The sequence below is a fragment of the Callionymus lyra genome, chromosome 7 (assembly GCF_982586985.1).
Source record: "Callionymus lyra chromosome 7, fCalLyr1.hap1.1, whole genome shotgun sequence".
Taxonomy (NCBI): domain Eukaryota; kingdom Metazoa; phylum Chordata; class Actinopteri; order Syngnathiformes; family Callionymidae; genus Callionymus; species Callionymus lyra.
This window is the reverse complement of record NC_141824.1, coordinates 11,318,550-11,337,743: the sequence shown is the minus strand read 5'-3', so window position 1 is coordinate 11,337,743 and position 19,194 is coordinate 11,318,550. Positions and strand designations below refer to the sequence as shown.

At 34.6% G+C, this 19,194-nt stretch overlaps 1 protein-coding gene across 1 annotated transcript; it reads right to left on the bottom strand.

The window, feature by feature from the left end:
- Positions 1–3,686: 3,686 nt before the first annotated feature.
- Positions 3,687–18,290, bottom strand: LOC148075035 (integral membrane protein 2C-like). The gene is made up of 7 exons (XM_087795807.1): positions 18,223–18,290; positions 16,489–16,747; positions 13,131–13,280; positions 8,581–8,769; positions 7,046–7,156; positions 5,615–5,765; positions 3,687–4,376 (listed from the first exon to the last, which is right to left on the bottom strand). The coding sequence occupies exons 2-7, from the start codon at positions 16,579–16,581 to the stop codon at positions 4,285–4,287; spliced, it is 786 nt and encodes a 261-aa protein (XP_087651933.1). The 5' UTR covers positions 16,582–16,747; positions 18,223–18,290; the 3' UTR covers positions 3,687–4,284.
- Between the last annotated feature and the right edge of the window lie 904 nt (positions 18,291–19,194).

Here is a 19,194-nt window from a genome sequence, read left to right as displayed (position 1 = left end):
TCACTCCCGAGACCCCCACCATCACCCCCTCCTTGTCCAGCAGGCCACATTTTTCATGGCCCTGCTGTCGGAGGAGCGTGATTGGTCGGCTCGGCGGACAGATCGCCGATAGCTGCTCTGATTAATAGTTGAGGCCCAAGAACTTCCTCATTGATCAACGGGACAGCCAGGAGGGGAGAGAAGAAGCATGTCCTGTCCTCCTGCAAGTGTGTGCTGATAACCCTGATAGTGTGTGTGAGAGTGTGTGTCTGTGTGTGTGTGTCTGTGTGTGTGTGTGTGTGTGTGTGGCAAACAAACAGGGATAAAGAAACAGAGAAGCTCCAACAACGTCTGTTGTGTTCATCCTCTGTTCATCTCCAGTTGTGTGTCCATGTGTGTGACGGCAAGTGTGAGTCCAAGAGCTGGCGTGTGTGTGTCACCGAGAAACACACACATACACACACACACACACACACATCTTCTTATTAGGATTTGATTCAATTTAAATGAGCTTTTGATGTGTTTTAGACAGAATCACAGCAGTGTCGAGGTACATGTGTGTGTGTGTGTGTGTGTGTGTCGTTGTGTGTGTGTGTGTCGTTGTGTGTCAGTATGCTACCCCCCCTCTTCCCTCGCCTCACCCCTCCTCACCTCCTGCTGCTCCGTCCAGCCCCCGCATGATTGATGATCTCCACTCCCCCAGGGTCAGCGGGGTCGTGACCCGCCACTTTTGACCGCCCTACTGAGAGGGTCACGCACACGCACACACAAATTTTAAGGACATTACATTGACTTACATTAATCTCCCGGTGACCCCCCCCCCCCACCAAACACACACACACACACTCACACACACACACCCTCCCCACCTTAAGTTAAGTCCAGTCTCTACTAAGTTGAGACTTAAGGACAAACGTGCTTAAATGTTGAGTTTCCTGCTCATGATATTAATTCACATTAGTGAGTAATGTTTGCTTTAAAGTACAATTACATGAATATTTATTTAGCAAAAATACGAATTTAAGATGAAATAAGAGAGGAATTAACATATAAAGTCACTTGGAGTCCACAACAAGAATCAGAATAAATATATTAAAACATAAAAAGATAAATATAATACAGGATAATTTGATAAATAATCGTTTAACGCTGACAGTTTGTTTACTTCGGAATTATAGAAATAAAAACGATTCTTTCTTGAGTGATTACACAATATGTTGCAATGTCGCCCCCTAGTGGTTCAACACGTCATAAATCAATAGAAATGTAAATATAAAAGAGCCAAATAAAAAAACATTAAATAACCGTTTCTATGCATAAACATTATTTTTAAACAACAGTGTTTATTTATATTGTTCCCGGAGCAAATACAAGTCTGTGATTTGTTTTTTCGTCTTTTAATGTACTTCCGGGTTAATATTGAGAGTTTATTACGTCACGTTAAACCATTGTAACGATACTAATAAATAGAAGTCGTAAATAAATAAATAAAAATATGTTGCAACAATTTCTCTTCTTAGTGGCTGGAAAATTAATTTAAAAAGTATGTTTTAAAATAGAAATAATGTCTGCGATTAAAAACCTTTTCTTTTTTTTTTTTTAAAAAACGTTTTTTTGACATAACTCATTAATTTCATTATTAAAAGATTGAATTTCCTTTTTTAAAAATTGAAGAAATAAAATGCTCAAAACGACTACATTTTTTTTTTACACATAACGTTTGATATTCCAAAATATATTTTCTAAATTCAATAAATACTTTAATTTAACTTAACTTTAATTTAAAAAAATTAAGAATACAAAAGTTGTGCAAACTTCTGGAAATATACGGGAAAAAATACAACAACATATAACAATGAACACAATAAAGACTGAAAATATACCAACATTAAGTAAAATAAAACAAAATAAATGACAGAAGGCGAAAATCTAATCAAATCTGAGGCATATATCACTAAGATAAGGAAGATAAGCTATAAACAAGAAGGCAAAACATAAATAACTGAGATAAACATAAGATAAGATAATTGTACGAATACAAAAATATTGAATTTTTTTTACTGTCGTCAGAATACCAAACTCTACATGTAAAATAAGTTAATAATCTTACAAACGGATGAGGATCAGCACCGCATATTTTGATCCGACAATCAACGGCTATCTGACGCAGGAACCTTAAAATAAAACAACTCAAGAGCAAAAGAACAAATATCAGTCTCTGGTGTTTCATCTGTACTTTATTGTCACAGATATTTTTAATAAAGAAGAATCAACCCTCCATGACAAGTGTGTAACAGGATTGGAGGAGTACCCGCAGGAGTACCCGGAGGAGAGGTTGATCTAGATGGTGTGAGTGTGGAAGATAAGAGAGGAGGAGGACGTCGAGATCATCATCTCACCACGTTCACAGGATAAAAGATGAAGAAGTCTTCGTGTGATCAGATCATCTGGCAATATGGCCGCTCGTCCCTCAGAGGCCGAATACTGTCGCACAACCAGCACAAGTAAACACACAACAACACACAGAACATTATTTCAAACATGACAATGAAGTGAGAAGATCGTGATCTGCTCCAGAAAACATTTATATAAAAAGGTGTCTCTAGAAACAAGTTCTAATGGATGCGATAAACTACATTTTAATTTGTGTTTTGTTGTTTTTTTGGGGTCTTTTTTTTTGTGGGAGAGTCGTGGCATTTAGTACACAACTGTGTACATTTTTGTGAAAGTTGTGAATGTGGAATGTATATATATATATATATTTAAATGAAAACATAATCAATAAAGCTGTAATACGGTGGCCCAGAAGTTAAAAGAAAATGTACAAACTCTCAAACAGTTTAACAGCGTCTAGAAATCCGTCAGCTCGATACTGCCATCTTCTGGTCAAACATGAAAGCGCATAAATTAACATTAACATGTATATTATTTACAGATCGTTAATAGATAATTTATAAAGTAAACTATACTTGCTTTGCTGCTCAATGCTAGCTGAAATCATTCTGAAATAAAATGTACTCTCTTTACCACATAACTGAATATTTTAATTTTATCAATATTTGAATCTGAATTATGCGAGTCTCTGACTAAAAATAAATTAATATTTAGTACATTAAATGTTCTTTTCCTAATGGTTACGATTTTTCCATAAAAAAAGGTTCATGAAATAATTGTAATAATAAATAATAATAAACGAATTGTTCTAAATTATGTAATAATAACACATAATAATAATTTAAGATACTAAAATTAAATGAAAATATTTTACAAATCCGAGTGAATTCATTTATTTATGGTTAGAAGGCTAATTAAAATAAATTAATTCATAAATATTTTAAATATATTTTCATTATTATTATTTAGATGCGAGTGAGCCAAATAATTCAAAAAGTAAACAGACACATTTATTTTGTTTTGTTTATATTTATATTTTTTTCAGAGGTCAGAGTTCATGTGATCATCAGCAGAGGAGCATGATGGGAAATTGTTCGAGTGTCTCATGCATTTGTGGAGGCCTCATAAAAAAGATTACATTTTAAAAAATAATTATAAATGCTAAAAAAAAAAAAAAAAGTTTAAATGAATAAAATTATAGACTTTTGTATTGTGTCAATTAATATTTAGATTTTATAACGATTTTCATAAAGGGAGACATGAGATTGAAACTAATAAAATCCACAAATATTGTAAATAAAACACAAGACGGATTATTTTCCTTATTTATTCACAGACTCGAGATAAAATGTTCAGATTTAATTCAACTTAAATCACTTCAGTAGCATAGACTTTAATCCAGTCTCTGACTCTGGATTAAGGCTTTTTACCTTGTTTTGCAAACTTAAACAAACGTGTCTTATAGAGAAACGCATGCGGAGAAAAACAAAGTTTCACGTGTGCGGCGAAGTACAAAAACAGCTGCTGGACGAGTTAATATTTGTGTTGCTTCGATAAATAAGTGCAACGTCTGGATGCGTCGGAAGCACAAGCAGGCAAATCCACGAGCAACATCGACACGAATCATGACTAGAAAAATGACCTTGTTTCCATCAGTGTCTCGACAGCTACACACACAGTCGTCTCCCGTCACCACGGCAACCGACAACATCCGGGAAAACGCTGCTACACTCAAGAGTCCTGCCACATGTTGCGTAACTAGTCAAGATAAATATGAAATAATCTCAAACAAGAAGAAGGTTTTTTCTCTTTTTTTTTTCTATTTTAAAGGTGCGCAACTCAGACACATCCACAAGAGGGCGCTACAGAAGCTGGGGCTGAAGGTGTGGGAGGTTGAGACACGAACATTCTTCACGCTTCCTCACAGATCACAGTCTCCACCACGAACGTGTTCTCCAAGTGACGGATGCGGTGACAGTTGCTGGTCTCGCGCTTGGAGATCACTGCGAGGAAGAAAGACACGATAGATCAGACGAGCGTTTTATAATCTTAGAGTATCGTTACTCTTCTTACTGATGACGGTAATTCTCACCCTGGACGAGCTGAGCCACATTTGATGGTTTTTATTTTGATTTATTTGTTTTAAATTATTTTCATTTGTCAGTTTTGTACGGTGGCCTAGAAGTTCAATTGTTTCACATTATTAACATACAAAGAATATTAACAGAGTAACAAGTATTAACAGAGTATTAACTAAAATATACTCTAAAACAATTGAACCGTTTCCTGAAAAATGACAAACAAATTAAACAAATTTACACTTGTTTGTAAATTTGTGACAGGAAATGTAAAAAATAAGTAAAAACAATTTCAACTTTAGTACATTTCTTTCTTTCTTTTTAGTAAATTGTAACTTTGTTTAAAGAAATTTTAAATCTGTTTTTAGGTTATTGTAAATTTGTATGAGGAAATGGTTTTGTTTAAGGAAAATGTTTTATTTAATTTCAGGAAATTGTAATTTTGTTTAATAAAATTGTAATTTTGTTTAAGAAAATTGGAATTTTGTTTTTGTTAATTGTAAAAAAAAATTAAGAAAATTGTAATCTTGGTAAAGTAAATTGTCCATTTTTTTCCAGGAAATTGTCATTTTCTTAGAGGAAATTGTAAAAATATTTTGAGGAAATCACACATTTCTTTCAGGAAAATTGAATTTTGTTTGAGGAAATTGTAATTATGTTTCAGGACATAGCAATTATATTTTAAGGAAAGTGTTCATTTGTTACACAAAATTGAGATTTTGTTACAGGTAATTGTGAATTTGTTTGAGTAAAACTGTACATTTGATTTGACTTTTTAGTTTGCAAAAGATTTTTAATTAGTACAATTTCAGGAAATGAGTACAATTTCCTGAAAAAAAAGAGTTAAAGAGTAATTTGTCTCTGTTAATAGTTTCAGGTTAACTTGGTTACAGAGTTTATGAATGTGTTACATGAACTTAAAAATGTGTTTCAGGAGATTAACGTTTGGTTTCAGGAAGTTCAAAATTAGTTTCAGAAAACTGTCAATTTAATTCAGCTTGTTAAAAATCGATAATTTAGTTTTTTATCTGTTTTTTTCTTGGTGTCGTCTCTCGTCTCGGCCTCACGACTTCTTATGAAACGTGCAGAAGATAAAGAAGTGATAGAATCCTTGAGCAACAACAAACACACACTCATCAAACACACAAACGCACAACACTCACGTCTGCGTGAGGCGCGGCGACTCAGGCGATACGTGTCCTTCCCGTAACACAGGCGGTTGATGAACGGTCCGAGTTGACGGATGTTGCGAACCTTCCCCGTCACGACCATCTCCTCGTGAACGATGTAGGTCTGAGGAAGGTACGTTCCTTTCTGAGGTGAGAAGAAACATACGTCACATGACCTGTCGGACTCCATTTTGTTTTTCATCAACCTGACCTCAGGACTTCCTGCTTCATTAAACTCGAGAAACAAAAATAAATAATTGTAACAATGATTTAGAAAAAGATTCAGAAATGTGTCTTTTTTAAATTCTTTGTTAATATTACACAATAATACAATTAATTAGTGAATAACTAGTAAACAAATAATACATTTAAATATTTATAATGGGTGAAGGGGACGAAATAAATGCAGAGAAAAAGAAATTGGGGGGGAAATTATTACATATAAGAAATGTTTAATAAAAAAGTAAAATACTTTTTTTAATAAACCACAAAAATGGAAAGTAAAACATTGAAATTACGTATAAAAATGTAAATAGACAAATGAACTAAATTTGTAAATAAAAAGGGAAATTAACATCTCAATTGTTTAATACTTCAACAGAAACACAAAACAATTACAATTAAAATGGTTTCTACGCAGCACAAACTAATACTACAATATTTAAAAAAAAAAATTCTACTGTAAATGTTGTTTTTTTTATATTATTCGTTTTCTTCTCAATGCTAGTTACAATCCTCATTAAAAAAAATAATATTTTTGTGTCCAAAATTATAACAACTCTAAATAAAACTGCATTTACAAAGTTTAAAGGTATAACTTGATCTTGTTTTATCTAAACCCGTTTGGAGTTTAAATTAAACAATTAAAATGTAAAGCTGCTCCGACGCATATTTTCTTCAACAATAAAACAAACATTGTCGATAAATCCATAAATAAATTACAATATCTGTGCAGCTTCGATAGTTAACGTGGCCAGTGAGGCATTTGTTACCTTGCCTCACCGACAGAAACCATCATATCATTTCTCTTCTATTGATTACTACTTTCTGAAAGGTGTTTTATTTTGAAAGAAAGTTGGTGTTTTCTCTGAAGATACATAAGTCTGTGACTCTTGACACATCAAGACACTCGTATCAGTCAAGTTTACTCAAAAATAAACATATAAACTAGTGAAAATGAGTGAAACATAAACTCTATGATTTATTTTGAATGTTTTTTCATCTGAAGGTCGGTCTGTGAATAAGACGCCGACATTAAACATGTACACAATGAGTAAAAAGTTGTTTATCCCGTTTTTCTGTGACACATAAAAAAATGTCTTTCTATCTTTCTTAAAGAAATGTATTTTGCAGTCTAACTGAAAGAAATTTTGACTTCGCCAGGAAGTGACTTATCACTAGATATTCTAGAGTTTGAAGACGTACCTTGACGTTGGCGAGGAGCTCGATGAGGTTCCTGGGCGGCATCACGATGCTGGTGTTGAGCTGGATCACGTAGCACTTGTCCAGGGCGATGTCATGGTAGGCGGTCAGTCCCTGTGAAAAACACATGAATCACACAAGGTTCAATCACGGGTCTTTATTGGCAAGACTTGGACGATACGATATACAGTGATGATACTGCTGGTCACTGTATCCTCTCGTCCTCAGTCATCGCCAGGATCACAGTTTATTTGTTATTGAATCAATACTAGGGTCTAGAAAAGCGCTCTACAAATATTACTTACTTACATGTATTGGCAAGTATCTAGCGATACTATTTGCATCACAATTCGATATACAGTGATACTGTAGTAACAAGTATATATTTGTAGTATTGTCGAGTACTTGACTCTGGTGTTGTAGTATTTACAGACCACATGACTCTTGACGAAGTTGTAACTGCTTTCATTTGTTTTTTTAAACCAAAATATGTCCAAACATCAGCTTTAAAAGATGCTGGAGTCACTGTATCCTCTCGTCCTCAGTCATCGCCAGGATCACAGTTTATTTGTTATTGAATCAATACTAGGGTCTAGAAAAGCGCTCTACAAATATTACTTACTTACTTATGCGTTTTGGCAAGAATCGAGTGATACAATATGTATGACAATACGATACACAGTGATACTGTAGTAACAAGTATATATTTGTAGTATTGTCGAGTACTTGACTCTGGTGTTGCAGTATTTACAGACCACATGACTCTTGAGGAAGTCGTAACTGCTTTCATTTGTTTTTTTAAACCAAAATATGTTCTAACATCAGCTTTAAAAGATGCTGGAGTCACTGTATCCTCTCATCCTCAGTCATCGCCAGGATCACAGTTTATTTGTTATTGAATCAATACTAGGGTCTAGAAAAGCGCTCTACAAATATTACTTACTTACTTATGCGTTTTGGCAAGAATCGAGTGATACAATATGTATGACAATACGATACACAGTGATACTGTAGTAACAAGTATATATTTGTAGTATTGTCGAGTACTTGACTCTGGTGTTGCAGTATTTACAGACCACATGACTCTTGACGAAGTCGTAACTGCTTTCATTTGTTTTTTTAAACCAAAATATGTTCTAACATCAGCTTTAAAAGATGCTGGAGTCGACTGTATCCTCTCGTCCTCAGTCATGATTGGGAGCTGCCGGAAGTTTAATTAGAGCACAAACATAAACAAAGGTCGAAAATATTTGAAGGATAATTGTAAATTAAAAAAAAAAAAAACTATAAAGTATCTTTAGATAAACACCATATTATTTTTGTTTAATTGATTATTACTGTCTGGAAGGTGTTTTATTTTGAAAAAAAGATGGTGTTATCTCTAAAGTAACATACGACTCTTGACACATCAGGACCCTCGTCTCAGTCGAGTTTACACAAAAATAAACCCGTAAACTAGTGAAAATGAGTGAAAAACAAAGAAAGTATATCGATATATTCGTACACAAACACACACGAGCAGTCAATGCTTCACTCACTCTGTGGAAGTCATGGATGATGTCTGCAGGGTCGCTGCCTCCGAAGTGAGGCACCGGCACCGAGATCTTCTCGTAGTTGTCGTCCAGGTAGACCCCGACCTTCTCCTCCAGCTCCTGGCGGCTGCGCTGAGGTCCGTAAGCAAAGTCCTCGAACAGAACCCTGCAGTGGAACAGGTTGTCGTCTGGCAACTGGAACCAAACATTCAAGACATTAGTAACGCTTTTAAAAACAAAACAATGGGACGTCTCTGTTTCAAGAATAAAGTTGATCTATCCATCCTTTTATCTATCCATCTTTCCATCCATTGTATCCATCTATTGTATCTATCTATCTATCATCCATCTATTGTATCCATTCATCTATTGTTTTTTTTTAGAATCCCTTATTAGTCCCGCGAGGGGAAATTCGGTAGTGCTTTTGACAGCCATTCACACATACTGATGGGAGTAGGCTGCACACTTGCGCCAAGTCTACCATCAGGAGCAATCAGGGTAAAGTGTCTTGCTCAGGGACACAACGACACAAGCTTGTCTGGAGCTGGGATTGAACCTGCAACCTTTTGGACTGCAGGCAACCACTCTACCATCTGAGCTATGACGCCCCATCCATATATATCCATATATCCATATATCCATCATCTATCCATCTATCCATCTATCAACCAATCTTTCCATCCATCCATCCATCTATTGTATCCATCTATCCATCCATCCATCATCCATCCATCCATCATCCATCCATCTATTGTATCCATCTATCTATCATCCATCTATTGTATCCATTCATCTATTGTATCCATCCATCCATCCATCATTTATCCATCTATTGTATCCATCCATCTTGGACATAGGGTTGCTCAGATGGTAGAGTGGTTGCCTGCAGTCCAAAAGGTTGCAGGTTCAATCCCAGCTCCAGACAAGCTTGTGTCATTGTGTCCCTGAGCAAGACACTTTACCCTGATTGCTCCTGATGGTGAACTTGGCGCAAGTGTGCAGCCTACTCACATCAGTATGTGTGAATGGTTGAATTTCCCCTCGCGGGACTAATAAGGGATTCTTATCTATTGTATCCATCCATCTATTTTATCTATTCATCTATTGTATCTATCATCCATCTATTGTATCCATCATCTATCCATCCATCAATCTTTCCATCCATCTATTGTATCCATTCATCTATTGTATCCATCATCTATCCATCTATTGTATCCATCCATCCATCATCTATCCATCCATCTATTGTATCCATCTATCTATCATCCATCTATTGTATCCATTCATCTATTGTATCCATCTATCCATCATCTTTCCATCCATCCATCTATCCATCCATCAATCTGTCCATCCATCCATCTATTGTATCCATCTATCTATCATCCATCTATTGTATCCATTCATCTATTGTATCCATCTATCTATCATCCATCTATTGTATCCATTCATCTATTGTATCCATCTATCCATCATCTATCGATCCATCCATCCATCCATCTTTCCATCCATCCATCATCTATCCATCTATTGTATCCATCCATCTATTGTATCCATCTATCTATCATCCATCTATTGTATCCATTCATCTATTGTATCCATCTATCCATCCATCCATCAATCTTTCCATCCATCCATCTATTGTATCCATCTATCTATCATCCATCTATTGTATCCATTCATCTATTGTATCCATCTATCCATCCATCCATCAATCTTTCCATCCATCTATTGTATCCATTCATCTATTGTATCCATCATCTATCCATCTATTGTATCCATCATCCATCATCTATCCATCCATCTATTGTATCCATCTATCTATCATCCATCTATTGTATCCATCTATCTATCATCCATCTATTGTATCCATTCATCTATTGTATCCATCTATCCATCATCTTTCCATCCAACCATCTATCCATCCATCAATCTGTCCATCCATCCATCTATTGTATCCATCTATCTATCATCCATCTATTGTATCCATTCATCTATTGTATCCATCTATCTATCATCCATCTATTGTATCCATTCATCTATTGTATCCATCTATCCATCATCTATCGATCCATCCATCCATCCATCTTTCCATCCATCCATCATCTATCCATCTATTGTATCCATCCATCTATTGTATCCATCTATCTATCATCCATCTATTGTATCCATTCATCTATTGTATCCATCTATCCATCCATCCATCAATCTTTCCATCCATCCATCTATTGTATCCATCTATCTATCATCCATCTATTGTATCCATTCATCTATTGTATCCATCTATCCATCCATCCATCAATCTTTCCATCCATCCATCTATTGTATCTATATATCTATCATCCATCTATTGTATCCATTCATCTATTGTATCCATATATCCATCATCTATCCATCCATCATCTATCCATCCATCCATCATCTATCCATCTATTGTATCCATCCATCTATTGTATCCATCTATCTATCATCCATCTATTGTATCCATTCATCTATTGTATCCATCCATCCATCCATCCATCCATCCATCCTTCCATCCATCCATCATCTATCCATCTATTGTATCCATCCATCTATTGTATCCATCTATCTATCATCCATCTATTGTATCCATTCATCTATTGTATCCATCTATCCATCCATCCATCCATCCATCCATCTATCCATCCATCCATCCATCCTTCCATCATCTATCCATCTATTGTATCCATCCATCTATTGTATCCATCTATCTATCATCCATCTATTGTATCCATCTATCCATCATCCATCTATTGTATCCATTCATCTATTGTATCCATCTATCCATCATCTATCGATCCATCCATCCATCCATCTTTCCATCAATCTATCATCTATCTATCCATCCATCTATCTTCCCATCTATCATCTATCTTTCCATATATCCATCCATCCATCCATCTATCAATCAATCCCACACATGGAGGAGCAAACAGTTAGCTTAGCATAGCAGGTGTAAGCATCAAGTACGTTTTTTAGATAGACTAATTTAGATACATTTCCATTTTAAAAATGGCCATTTTTGTCAGTTGTTAGTCTTTATTTTGTTTTATTTTACGTTGGATAAGCTGCAAGCTTATGGAGCCAGTGGAGCTAATACAAGTTACCTTGCATTGGAAGCCATTTTGTTCAAAAGCTTCTTCAGACTTTTAGTTTAGTCTAGTCTTCAGGTTTTTTTTCATGGTCTTGTTTCTGTGGTCTACGGTCTTTGTTGCCGATGTTCTCTTGAAAGTTTCAGTCACAGTGTTGACTCGCAGAACACATTAGCTTTCATTCACTCGTGGATCCATTCTCAGTTTGTGGCGCCAGACGTTGTCGTCCATTTTAAACAACTGTCTTCATTTCATCTTGAAAATGTTCGGGGTTTTCAACAAACAGGAAATCTGATGAAATCTTTCTTCACTAGAAGCTGAGATAAAAACATTTTAAATGACAAATGTCCTGTTAGTCATATAACAGTACATTTGTCATTTAAAATGTTTTTTTCTTCTAGTGAAGAAAGATTTCATCAGATTTCCTGTTTCCTCAGCTGAAGATGTTGTTTGGTGTTTCCTCAGAGTCGTCAACGGTAACAGCAAGAAGTTACGTCGACATATACAGGAACATATATAGAAATACATTATGTTGTCTTGGGAAGTCAAGCAAGTATCTAAAGTGTCTAAAAAAATATTGATTTTAATTCAATTTTCTTTTTCTATAAATACTACTTTTAACTTTTTTTTTGCCATGGGATATTAGTGACATCAGAATATTTATCATTTAATTTTTTTAATTAGCATTTATATATGTATTTAATTCAATCATTTCTATATTTAAATGTAGAATCGTGTTCTTTTTAATCATTCAAGTAACATTTTGGATATTAATGTAACTTAATATCTTCGGAAATAGGTACAATTCATTTTTAAATTGAATTATTTCCCGCCAAAAACTAAAAAAACTAATTCAAGATTTCATTAAATAAATTATTTAATTTAAATATTCAAATGAATAATTAGATGCAAAAAAAAACAAATATTTTAGATTTGGTTTATTTTAAATTCATAGAGTTTAGTATTAAAAATACATGATATTAATTCTTCTTAAAAGCGTATTCAATATAAAAACGTTGGTATAAAAATTCCAAATACAAAATAATTCATTTAAAATTATCCATTTTTTAATCAAAAAACGAAATCCAAATAGACCTTTCAAGATAAAAAGTACTCAATATTTCTATATTGTTCCAAAAAAGTATTCAATGCTTTAAAAACAAACTTGAGGCGACCATTTTTATTTGATTCCATTTTAATGTCAGATAATAACAAATGTTATCTCAAGAGACTTTTACAGTTTAAAGAAAACTGTAAAAGATGAAAAAAGGTCCCAGGAAAATAAAGTTAGAAACAGGCGGCAAAAGAAATGGAACAGGGAGAAGTAACCTAGAACAGAACCAGACTCAGTGTGAAGGTAAAACACTTGATCAATTCACAGCTGAAGTCGCTCCTGAGGGACGAGTCCTACTGGATTTTTAACTAGTAAACAAAAACTGGGCTTACATGAGATATGAAGTAGAAGCGGTAAGTGTAGATGGAGGTCAGGACCAGACCGGCCATGAAGACCACCAGGCCCAGCGTCAGGCAGCAGAGGCCGTTCAGGGAGGACTTCTCGGGGCGAACCCGGCGGGTCACGACCTGCTGCTCCTCGTCCTGGATCGCGACACAAAGAGTTATAGTGGCGACAAATACATGAATGAAGTACACGCAGCACGGAGTGAAGTCTGGACGGAGGTGGTGTGTCTACAGACGCCTCCAGTCTCGCAGTCCATCTGGCGGAGCCACGGGCCAACATGGCTGCTGGCAAGAGTGCTACTACACACACCACACACTCAGATACACACAACAGCAACAGGAAGTAGACGAGTGGCAACAGAATAATGATTTACAAGTGTATTCTTTTATTGAAATGTTTTTTTTTTTTAAGCTTTTAATATATAATATATTTAGTTTATAATTGAATTAACGTTTTTGTTCCTGATGAAAAGTCAAAAGCCAAATCAAGTAGTTCGGTAATCGTTTGGTTTTGTCTGTTGACACTATGATACCAACATTTTATATTGTATTTAAAATGTCCCGAATTAAAAAATATTTAATATAAAATATTTTTTTTATTTTATATAATTGATTTAAGTTGCTGATGAAACGTCGAAAGATATAAGTTAAATCAAGTAGTTCGGTAATCCTATGGTTTGGTCTGGTGGCGGCACTATGAAACCAACATTTTTTTTATTGTATTTAAAAAGCTCCGAATTAAAAAAAATATTGAAATTAAAATATATATATATTTTTAATTCAATTAAGCTGCTTGAGAAAATGTCAAAAGCTATAAATTAAATCAAGTAGTTCCGTAATCGTATGGTTTTGTCTGGTGACACAATGATACCGACATTTTTATATTATATTTAAAAGGCTCTGAATTTAAAAAAACAAACATTACATTTAAAAGATTATTTTTTCATATAATTATTTAAATAACAATAGCAAACTGTGTAAAAAAAACAAAACAAGTTCATCTGGTAAAATTCATTGTTAAAATCTATATTTTCCCACCAAATTGCATTTAATGATTCCATAAAAATTATTCAACATTTCAATAAATAAATTATTTTATTTAATTATTCAAATAAATAATTGCGTTTCGATAAACTTTTTAAGATGCTTTAGTGTAAAACTCAACTATTCCATCTTCTGATACACAGATATACTTCCATACAGGAAAGAAGGAAGTGATTTTGCATACTAGTGTGCATGTACTTTCATCGTTTGGCCTAAATGCAAATATAGTTCAGTACCTGTATGTGTACGGCGAAGGAAAAACAACACAAAGAGTAGATTAAGAGCCTCAAAGCTCAGACGTACAGCAGCCATGATGGAGATAAACCTTTTGTACCTTTTATTTCAAAGTCTAAACATAAAACTCTAGATTTGCAACTTGTAACTTGGAAAAAGTGGCATCGATCACCGCCTGTCGATGTGAAAGTGAAACCGTCGCCACTGGAGATTCACTGAAAATAAAACGGATGTGTTTTCCATGATTCTACGACATGTAACAAATCCTTTAAGATTAAATATCAAATTGTTTTTTAATTCATGGACAAACAAATCTAACATAACTGTCTGTGTTGTTTTGTTTTTTTTAAGTGAATCAGAGTCAAGTACTCGACAATAGTACAAATATATCATTGTTACTACAGTATCACTATATATCGTATCGTTGACCCTGTATCGTGATACGTGTTGTATCGCTAGATTATTGCCAATACATATCCTAGTATCGATATAATTACAAATTAACTGCAATTCTGGCGATGACTGAGGACAAGAGGATACAGTCGACTCCAGCAATTTTTAAAGCTGATATTTGGACATATTTTGGTTTAAAAAACAAATGAAAGCAGTTACGACTTCGTCAAGAGTCATGTGGTCTGGAAATTCTGCAACACCAGAGTCAAGTGCTCGACAATACTACACATATATAAGGTAAGGTAAGGTAAGGTAAAACTTTATTGATCCCTCAGGAGGTCTCCTTCGGGAAATTGTTTTTTACCAATAGCCAGCAATTTTTCATAAACAATAAAAAATAATACATAAAAAAAAAAAATAAGAAGAAGAACATAGAGGAAGAACAAGATGACACAATCTAAGTCTAAAGATAAAGATAAAGAACATAGGTCAAAGAAAAACAACAAAGACAAAGGATACAAAGACTAACATAGAACAGAACATCCAGATACTCTCACTCCACTCCTGCCCCCGAACTCAGAATTGTACAATTTAATAGCCCGAGGGATGAATGAGTCCCTGAGTCTATTTGTTTTGCACCTGGGTAAGAGCATTCATGCACTCATTCTGCTTCTCTGCTCACTGATGACAGTGCTGAGAGGATGACTGTCATCATCCATGATCCATAATTATATATATACTTGTTCCTACAATATCACTATATATCATGTCGTTTTCCCAGATTCTTGCCAATAGCTAAACTCATTTGTATATATATTTTGCATTTTAAAATACTTGTTACTACAGTATCACAATATATTTTGTATTGTTGTACATTTGTACATATTGTACTGTCAGATTCTCTCAACACAAACAATAGTCGTTGTATCAACGTGAACATTAATCCCTGTTGAGTCGAATTAATCACTTTTATTTTGCGCCCAGACCTAGTTTGACACATTTCTTTCAAGATTTTCTCATAAAATGTAGCAGATGAGTTCCAAAAAATGCATCTAAACTCAGAAGTAGACGATCTAACACGGACTGAAGAGCGACAAACTCAAAGAGGAACAGTAGAGAAAGAGACGAATACGCTCCACAAACAAAAGTCTATAGTTAGATGAAGACGAGGAGCATCAAAGCGTCGTCTTCGTGTCAGTGGAAGATAAGATTGTGTGTTGTTGTTGTTGTTAGGAGTGTGTGAACTAGTGTGAGACGCTTCTTTGTGAGAGATCTTCACACCGTTGTGAAGGAGGGGTGGCTGGGGGGTACATTTGATAGAACCTGTCAGGTTTCCATGCCTGCTGCCCTTCATCACCACCATCATCATCATCATCATCTTCATGCATATTTGATGAAGTGCTGCCACAGTAAACTTCCTATGCACAACATACGGCTGCCATCTTGTCAGGAGAATATGTTCCTGGACTCTGATCCCAAATGTTTCTTTTCTTGTCTTATTTATTTGTATTTTTAAACACAATAAACTGTGGTGACATCACAATGTCACCATGTAGGACACACACCTGACCTCCAAAATGTACCTCCTTCCCTCCCGCCTCTGACGACCACCTTCAACCCCAATAACACTTTTTTATTATTATTATTATTATTATTATTATTACTGTGTACTTACCCCGGGACGAGGGATGAGGTTCTCGATCTTGTCGCCATCGCTCTCCGGGTCACATTTCTGACCCGCGACGGTCTGGAAGCTGATCTTCACCATGGTTCCTGGTCCTGGTCCTGGCTCTGAAGGTTCTGGACTCTCTCTCTCTCACCTCGTCTTTCTTAAGGCCGCCCTCTTCTGGGTCCGTTTGTGTCCTTTCTCTGGCGGAAGTGTGACAGTTTTTTTCTTCTTCTTCTTCTTCGTGTCTTAAAGGGCCAGTACACTCCTGCGGTACATGTTTACAATTAAAAGACCAGCGCGTGCAGACTGAGTCTGCGCACTAGAGACCTGGTACAACATCTGCAGCCACAGAGATTAAAAAATAAAAAGCTAAAACGTTTTTAATAATGTTTTGGTTTCCCTTTTTTAGATTTATTCTATTATAATTATTATAATATTAATTTATAATTTTTTATTATTCATTTGATTTATCATTGATAAAATTATATAGTCCAGCTTTGTTTCCTTTATTTATTTTCGTTTTATATATTGTAGTGTTTATTTTTACGTCATTGTTTCGTTTTATTACAATTATTATTAAAGTTGTGTACAGTATGTCCCAATATAATGTGTATGGATGTTTAATATTTTTACTGAGAGGGCGTAAAAAGTGTGTTTCATCTCAAATGCAAACTTAAATAAAAATGAGTTTTTGATCTATATATATATAAAGTATATATATAAAAATAATAATATCATTGCGTTTATTTTACGTTGTTAGTTCCGTTTTATTTTTCACTTATCGACCTTATTATTGTATTGATTTCCGGAGTTTCTTTATAGTTAATTTTATTTATGATTTGTTATTTTAATGTGTACTGTATGTCCTTATATAATGTGTATGTAGCTTTAATCTTTTTCTTGTGATACAAATGGCTTGAGAACTATGCGTTTCACTTCAAGAGCAAACTTTAAAGAAAAAGGAGTATAAACCCAAGATCAATTAAACAGAAATATATTATAATTATTACTTGATTTATTATCCCGTCTGTTTTTAGGTTATTATTCTTGTTTTATTTTCATTATTATTTTTAGATACCGTGTGTCCCTATATAATGTATATGTAATTCTATTCTAATATATGTTTGACCTCAAGCGCAAACTTCCCAATACAAGTAGTCCAATATATATTATTAATGTATTTATTATTGGGGGGTTAAGTATATATATTATCAATATATTGTATGTTTAATATTTGTCTTGTGAACTGCTGATGTTTACTAAAAGTGGGAAGAATAAAGGTGTATTTTCAATCAAAGTTTACCGATCGCTAACACTGTTAGCATCACTGGCTAGTCAGGGGAAAATATAGGAAAGCTCTCGAGAGCTTATATTTCTGCCAATACTTTTTTTTATGTTAGTTAATTATTGCCTTACATTCATTTTCATCAATATAATTAAGTACCTTTTACTTTATTTGAGATAGAGTTTGCCACAATGAGCTTAATCTGGCAGCAGGTAGCAGTAGCTCCCACAATCCACAGAGTTCTATCATGTACTTACAAGAGTTCTATCATGTACTTACAAGAGTTCTATCATGTACTTACAAGAGTACTATCATGTACTTACAAGAGTTCTATCATGTACTTACAAGAGTACTATCATGTACTTACAAGAGTTCTATCATGTACTTACAAGAGTACTATCATGTACTTACAAGAGTTCTATCATGTACTTACAAGAGTACTATCATGTACTTACCTTGTCTTGAGTACTGTGCTCTGGTTTATTGCTGGTTACTTAAGTGGTGGAAGGTCAACAACTACCAACTGTGTTCGGACAATGATTTATATAAACTTGGACGACTTTGTTCTCTGATAGAAGCAATAAGATAAAAGTCAATAACTGAGTCAATCACTTGTTACATCACACGTACATATGTCATAATGACCAGTGAGATGATGGATTAACCATGTATGATTCGACACTTAATAAACCTTAATATAATAACTCTGGCGACGTCCTGTTCCTGTTTCAAACCATATGTTGAAATTATGAAGACGTACATTAAATATAACTAGATTAAATAGACTGGATGGTGAAGCACTAGTTACAGGGAATAATATAAACATTTAGCTCTTATAACATGACAGCACTAACTTACGTATGTTAGTATTAATAGTTAGTGTCAGTTAATGCCTGTTTAAAAATGGAAAACATTTGTCTTACCAGGTCAGCTGAGGGTCAAACTTGTAGGTTGAATTTCAATTCTAAATTAAAGATAAACTTGTGGTGCAATACTACAGATCCTCTCAGGGTAATACTACGAAACCTGGCAGTGAATTATTACAAAACATTACAAGGAATGCTACGGAACCTTGAGGAGTTATATACTAGGAAACGTAACTTTACCAGGCCTCACAGAGCAATACTACAGAGCCTAACAAAGTTATACTACAGAGCCTAACGGAGTTATACTACAGAGCCTAAAAAAGTTATACTACAGAGCCTAAAAAAGTTATACTACAGAGCCTAACGGAGTTATACTGCAGAGCCTAACAAAGTTATACTACAGAGCCTAACGGAGTAATACTGCAGAGCCTAACAAAGTTATACTACAGAGCCTAACGGAGTAATAATGCAGAGCCTAACAAAGTTATACTACAGAGCCTAACGGAGTTATACTACAGAGCCTAAAAAAGTTATACTACAGAGCCTAACGGAGTTATACTG

Coding starts and splice junctions, on each gene's coding strand:
- LOC148075035 (XM_087795807.1), bottom strand. CDS start 16,581: ATGGTGAAGATCAGCTTCCAGACCGTCGCGGGTCAGAAATGTGACCCG. Junction 13,281..16,488: donor ACCTCATCCCTCGTCCCGGG/GTAAGTACACAG, acceptor GTCGCGATCCAG/GACGAGGAGCAGCAGGTCGT. Junction 5,766..7,045: donor AGCTCCTCGCCAACGTCAAG/GTACGTCTTCAA, acceptor TTCTCACCTCAG/AAAGGAACGTACCTTCCTCA.